Source organism: Salvelinus sp. IW2-2015, unplaced genomic scaffold (genome assembly GCF_002910315.2).
Source record: "Salvelinus sp. IW2-2015 unplaced genomic scaffold, ASM291031v2 Un_scaffold1128, whole genome shotgun sequence".
Classification (NCBI taxonomy): Eukaryota; Metazoa; Chordata; class Actinopteri; order Salmoniformes; family Salmonidae; genus Salvelinus; species Salvelinus sp. IW2-2015.
The window spans coordinates 323,815-330,743 of record NW_019942742.1 but is presented as its reverse complement, the minus strand read 5'-3'; the positions used below and the strand labels follow the sequence as shown (position 1 = coordinate 330,743).

Sequence of the window (6,929 nt, the reverse complement as noted above, 5' to 3'; positions counted from 1 at the left end):
TGCCCAAGTGTACGAGTACATTGTAGAGTAGCAACTTAGGTAGAGTTACATTTGTAGAGTTTAGGGCAACTGTAGTGTAGAGTTACAGTTATTAGAGTTAGCCAACTTGTAGTGTAGAGCTTACAGTGTAGAGTAGCAACTGTAGTGTTAGAGTTACAGTGTAGAGTTAGCAACTGTAGTGTAGAGTTACATTGTAGAGTACAACTGTAGTTGTAGAGCTTACATTGTAGGAGTAGCAACTGTAGTGTACAGACATTGTAGAGTACCAAACTGTAGTGTAGAGTTACATTGTTAGAAGTAGCAACTGTAGTCAGAGTTACAGTGTAGAGTTACCAACTTTGTAGTGTAGAGTTTTACATTTGCAGAGTTAGCAACTGTAGTGCAGAGTGTACTTGTAGAGGTAAGCAACTGAGTTGTAGATTACATGTTCAGAGTAGGCAAACTGATGTAGAATTACATTGTAGAAAGAGTAGCAACTGTTAGGCAGAAGTACTTTGTAGAGTATCAACTGTAGTGTAGATTACATTTTAGAAAGTAGCAAACTGTAGTGCAGAGTTACAGTTGTAGCAGTAGCAACTGTAGTGCAGAGTTACATGAGAGGTAGCAACTGTAGATTGTTTAAGTTACATTGTTAGATAGAGTAGCAACTGTAGGTGGTAGTTAGAGTTACTTGTAGAGTAGCAACTGTAGTGCAGAGTTACATTGTTAGAGTACCAAACTGTAGTGTAGATTACATTGTAGAGTAGCAACTGTTAGTGTAGAGTTACATTGTTAGAGTATTCAACTGTAGGTGTTAGAGTTACATTGTAAGTAGTTATCAACTGTAGTGGTAGATTACAGTGAGGGAGTAGACGGGGGTGGGGGAGATTAGAGAGGAGAGGGGAGAGAGAGAATTTCCACAGGCCAAGGATATGTCAGACAGCACAGTCAGAGAGAGAGGAAACTAGGGAGATAGTAGAAGATAGAAAGCGAGAGATAGGAAGAGGAAGATAAGGAGGAGTGGGTTAAGGAAGATAAACAGATAGTGCTTCCTAGAGAGCAAAGTTAGAAGGATGGAGGGTGCAGGTGAGGTCTCTTTACAGAATGAGAAAGATAGGATAGCACTTGAAAGAGAGCCATCGAAAAGGCCATGTTACCTTTTGTGAAACTACTTTTTAATGAGTAAAATCTGGTTTTAAAGTGGTCTTTTAACATAATCATTTGATTTTTCATCGAATAACAACTCATCATTTATTATCAGATGAAGCTAATATGGTGGTTAGGGATCTGTGTCAATTATTGTAATTACTTTTGATATTATTAACATGTTTCTTAATAAAAAAATTGTTTAATATTTCCAATTGATAATAGATATTCAGATGGCAGAATATAGATACCATTTGATATTCATGTCACGTCATATCCCCATTGATATATATTAGGTAGGACCTTATCTCCTGGTGTACATTCTATCTGACAGGACTGGTTTGTTTTTTTTTGGTGGTTTTTTTTTCTGGGTTTTTTTTCCCCAGGGGGTTGTTTTTTATTCCTCAGAGCAATCAACACCTACGCTGATACCATGAACCTTTCAAGAACTTCCTTCACAAACAACGACTTTGAAGTGGCAGTGTCAGCGTGTGTGTGTGTCTTCTAGTCTGTGTGCAGTGTGTGTTGTGTTTTAGTCCTGGGTCTGCGCGTGTGTCTTCTAGTCTGTGTTATGTGTGCGCGTGTGTCTTTCTAGTCTGTGTGTTGTGTGTGCGTTGTGTGTTCTTGTCTGGTGCATTGTGTAGGGTGCGCGTGTGCTGTGCTCTTCTAGTCTGTGTGTGTGTGTGGTTTTTCTAGTTCTCTGTGGTGTCTGCGCTGTGTCTTCTAGTCGTGCTGTATGTCGTGCGCGTGTGTCTTTAGTCTGAGTGTTGTGTGGCGTTGTGTGTTTTATCTGTGTGTGTGTAGTGTGGCGCGTCAATTTGTGTTTTATCCTGATGTGTGTGTGTTGTGTGATGGTGTGTGTGTGTGTGTGTGCGTTCTTCTGTCTGTGTGTGTTGTGTGTCTTCTAGTCTGTGGTGTGTGTGTGTGTCTTCTTAGTCTGTGTGGTGTGTGTTGTGTCTTCTAGTCTGTGGTGTGTGTGGTGTTCTTCAGTGGTGTGTACTGTCTGGTGTGTGTGTGGTCTGTGTCTATGGGGTGTGTTGTGTGGTGTCGTGTGTGTGTGTGTGTGGTGTGTGTGTGTGTGTGTGTTGATGTGTGGTGTGTGTGTGTGTGTGTTGTGTGTGTGTGTTGTGTGTGTGTGTGTGATGTGTGTTGTGTGTGTGTGCGTGCTGCGTGCGTGTATTCTTCTAGTCTTTGTGTGTGTGTGTGTGTGTATTGTTCTTCTGTCTGTGTGTGTGTGCTTCTAGTTGTGTGTGTGTGTGTGTCTTTCAGTCTGTAATGTGATGGTGTGTCTTCTAGTCTTGTGTGTGTGTGTCTGTCTTCTAGTCTGTCTGTGTGTTGTTTTGTTTGTCGCAATGCAGGTGTTTCAGTCGCTCTCTGTGTGTCAATATCGAGTAAGTAATACTCCACACTCTCTCTTCATTTTCTCTCTCCCGCTCACTCCCCCTATCACTAAATTCTTATTTAATCTCTAGGTGTTCTGACATTTGTGTTCCTCCTCCCTTATTTGTCTGTAGCTTAGTGGAATATTACTTCCATTGGAGCCGTAGCATTCATTACCCAAAGTCCTTGGGCAAGCTCCTAGCACTTTCCTCAACCAGAAGACACAAGATTCTAACAAAGTATTTACATTTTGTCCTTTTGTTTTTCTAGACAATATTTAATTGAGCACATGTTTTGCATAATCAATGTTAGGATGTTGTATTAGCCACTGTCCAAAACAGAAGCTGATTTCATCTTTCAGAGTATGGAGAATGAGGAGACTCTTCGGTTTCGCCATTACGGGACAGTTGTAGGTACAGAACTGGTGAGAGGAAGAGAGAGAGAGGAAGAGAGAGACGAGAGAGAGTGGCAGATGTGAGTGAGTGTGAGTGAGAGTGAGTGAGTGAGTAGACTGAAGTGATCTGGCCCAGACTGATTCTCGATCGCGATCTCGTGTCTGTGGGTGTATGGTGGGAATAAGGATCTGTTATCTGGGATGGTGGGTCTAATCCTGGAGATGACTCTGATTACCTGAGGAGGAGCCTAGACGACCACCATCCCCATCTTCTTCGACATGATGCAGTGTGAACACACAGGTCTCCACACACTTCCACAAAGGTTCGACAGTGCACACACACACTCCACTTACGCGCGCACACACAGTTGAGCACTCACGCACACACACACAATGTGAAGGAATCACGTTGACAACTTCGAGAGGCTACCCATCTCTCCCTCTGTGTGTCTGTAGTTTGGAGAATGAGTATCATTCTGAAGCTGGATCATGAGGGGAGGGAGGAGGAGGAGATCGAGGTAAACATGAACTACGGAACCCATGGGGTGTCTTTAATCAATACCAATTATCTATCCCACTCAATCAACCACACACCATCACTTACTACGGGTCGTGCTTTTGTGTCTTGGTCTGTGTGTGTCTTGTGCTAGTCTTGTTGTGTCTTGTGTGTTGTGTGTGCTGTCTGTGAGTGTCGTCTGTGTTCTTGTCTGTGTGTGTATCTGTGTGTGTCTGTCTGTGTGGTGTGTGTCTGATGTGGGTTGTGTCTGTGTGTGTTGTTGTGTGTTGTCTGTCTGTGTGTGTGTGTGTGTCTGTGTGTGCTTTCTGTGTTGTCTGTGTGTTCTGTCTGTGTTGTGTCTCTGTCTGTGTGTGTCTGGTCGTGTGTGTGTCGGGTCTGTGTGTTGTCTGTGTGTGGGTGTGTGTCTGGTGTGTGTCTGTGTGTGTGGCTGTGTGTGTGTCTGTGTGTGGCCTGTGTGTGTGGTCGGGTTCTGTCTGTCTCTGTCTCTGTGTGGGTGTGTGTTGTGTGTGTGTGTGTGTGTGTGTGTAGTGTGACTGTGTGTGTGTGTGTGATGTGTGTGTGTGTGTGTGTGTGTGTGTGTGTGTGTGTGTGTGTGTGTGTGCTGTGTGTGTGTTGTGTGTGTGTGTGTGTGTGTTGTGTGTGTGTGTGTGTGTGTGTGTGTGTGTGTGTGTGTGTGTGTGTGTGTCAGTCTGTTGGAGTGTGCTGTGGCGCGTCCCTTGTTGAGGCCAGAAGTTGAGCACTTCGTCACCTTGGTGAAGGGACTCCTGGTGCGTCTCCTTGACTACCGCACGGTGATGAGCGACGACAGCCGCAACAACCGCATGAGCTGCACTGTCAATCTCCTGGTAAGCCCCACCCACTACAGGAAGAACCACAGTGGGCAGAATGATGTAGCTTTTATCTGCATGTCTTGTTTTGAAACTATTTGCATGTTGTTGCGTCAACTGCAGCACTGACACCTTTATGTTTCATGTGTTGCCATCAGCCGGTCCCACCTCAAAAGTAGATCACCCAGAGTCACTTTCAACACACAATCACACCCTTCTCACCAACAAGAAACCAGTCTGTCGATCATGCCATGCCATGTCAACTGTGCCCGCCATATAGTCATCAACATGGCATTACCAGCCGCTATATAACATCCAGTCAATTATAACACCTCCTAATACATTCTGAACATATGAATAAATGAAAAAGGAAGTTAAAACATTCAGTAACAGCATCTGAAGCCGTTAGAATAGATCAATACAAGGTGAGAGGATTCTCAGAGGCAGTACCGGCCTGTCCTTGTATTATACAGGGACTCTATAGCAGCCACACAGGGCCGTCTGTCTGTCAGTAACATAGCTGTACAAAGGAAAGGGGGTATACCTAGTCAGTTGTACAACTGAATGCCTTTCACATTTAACCCAACTGAATCAGAAAGGTGAGGGAGGCTGCCTTAATCAACATCCACGTCTTCAGCACCCGGGGAGCAGTGGGTTAACTGCCTTGCTCAGGGGCAGAACGGCAGATTATTACCTTGTCAGCTTGGGGATTTGATCCAGCAACCTTTCGGTTACTGGCCCAAAGCTCTAACAACTAGGCTACCTGCCACCCCAGGGTTATCCAGGGTTATCCAGCACCGCTATGGCTAAGCATTAGTCATTCCCTTTCATTAAATGTTGTTTGGGAAGCTAAACACATCTGGAAATCGCAGATACACTACATGAACAAAAGAATGTGGACACCTGCTCGTCCAACATCTCATTCCAACATCATGGGCATTAATATGGAGTTCGTCCCCGCTTTGCTGCTATAACAGCCTCCACTCTTCTGGGAAGACTTTCATCTAGATGTTGGAACATTGCTGCAGGGACTTGCTTCTATTCAGCCACAAGAGCATTAGTGAGGTCGGACACTGATCTTGGGCGATTAGGCCTGGCTCGCAGTCGACGTTCCAATTCATTGCAAAGGTGTTCAATGGGGTTGAGGTCAGGGCTCTGTGCAGCCTTGTCAAGTTCTTTTGCACCAATCTCAACAAACCATTTCTGTATTGAACTCGCTTTGTGCACGGGGGCATTGTCATGCTGAAACAGGAAAGGGTTCCCCAAACTGTTGCCCCAAAAGTTGGAAGCACAGAATTGTCTAGAATGACATTGTATGCTGTAGCGTTAAGATTTCCCTTCACTGGAACTAAGGGGCCTAGCCCAAACCATGAAAAACAGCCCCAGACCATTATTCCTCCTCCACCAAACTTTACAGTTGGCACTATGTATTCAGGCAGGTGGCGTTCTCCTGGCAACCGCCGAAACCCAGATTCGTCTGTCAGACTGCCAGATAGTGAAGTGTGATTCCTCACTACAGAGAAGGCGTTTCCACTGCTCCAGAGTCCAATGGCGGCAAGCTTTACACCACTCCAGCTGATGCTTGGTATTGCGAATGGTGATCTTAGGCTTAGCAGCCATGGAAACCCATTTCATAAAGCTCCTGACGAACAGTTATTGCGCTGACTTTGCTTCCAGGGTCAGTTTGGAACTCGGGAGTGAGTGTTGCAACTGAGGACAGAGGATTTTTACGTGCTACGCGCTTCAGCACTCGGCTGTCCTGTTTTGTGAGCTTGTGTGGCCTACCACTTTACGGCTGAACCACTGTTTCTCCTAGACGTTTCCACTTCACAATAACAGCACTTACAGTTGACCGGGGCAGCTCTAGCAGGGCAGAAATTTGACGAACTGACTTGTTGGAATGGTGGCAACCTAAGACGGTGCCACGTTGAAAGTCAGTAAGGCCATTCTACTGCAAATGTTTGTCTATGGAGATTGCATGGCTGTGTATCAATTTTATACACCTCTCAGCAACGGGTGTGGCTGAAATAGCCGAATCCACCAATTTGAAGGGGTGTCCACATACTTTTGTATATATAATGTGTGTATGCTAGCTGCACGCATCATCAGTTTATGTTAGATCTTTTGAATAGCTCTTCAAACACTAGTCAGAATTGGAGATTATTGGAGTGTGCTAGATGATGACGTGGGTTTGACATGTTTGTGTTCTGCCTTGAGTGTTTTTCTCATTGGGTGATCACCGTAGAAGGAGCCTGTCATGTGCAGTGCAGGTGTGTGTGTGTGTGTGTGGTGTGTGTTGTGTGTGTGGTGTGTGTGTGGTGTGTGTGTTGTGTGTGTGTGTGTGTGTGTGTGTGTGTGTGTGTGTGTGTGTGTGTGTGTTGTGTGTGTGCTGGTGATGAGACAGGGTTACTTTAGTCATCACACTCGTCTGCTCTCTTAAGACATCAATTAAACTTCATTAAACAGGAATTGTTGCCGACACTGGCACACACACACACACACACACACACACACACACCACACACACACACACACACACAACACACACACAACACACACACACACCACACACACCACACACACACACACACACACACACACACACACACAACAACACCAAACCCTCTCTGAAGTTTATCCTTACACACAATATCCCCCAACACAATTCACACCTAATTATGCAATA

General features: G+C 45.0%; 1 protein-coding gene across 1 annotated transcript in view; it reads left to right on the top strand.

Annotated features, from left to right (window-relative positions):
* The first annotated feature begins 1,052 nt into the window (after positions 1–1,052).
* dock2 (dedicator of cytokinesis 2) overlaps positions 1,053–6,929 on the top strand; it is a 15,270-nt gene continuing 9,393 nt past the window's right edge. The window contains exons 1-2 of the mRNA XM_024137203.2: positions 1,053–1,065; positions 4,146–4,261. Coding sequence (XP_023992971.2) covers positions 1,053–1,065; positions 4,146–4,261 — 129 coding nt within the window. The remainder of the gene's footprint in view (positions 1,066–4,145; positions 4,262–6,929) is intronic.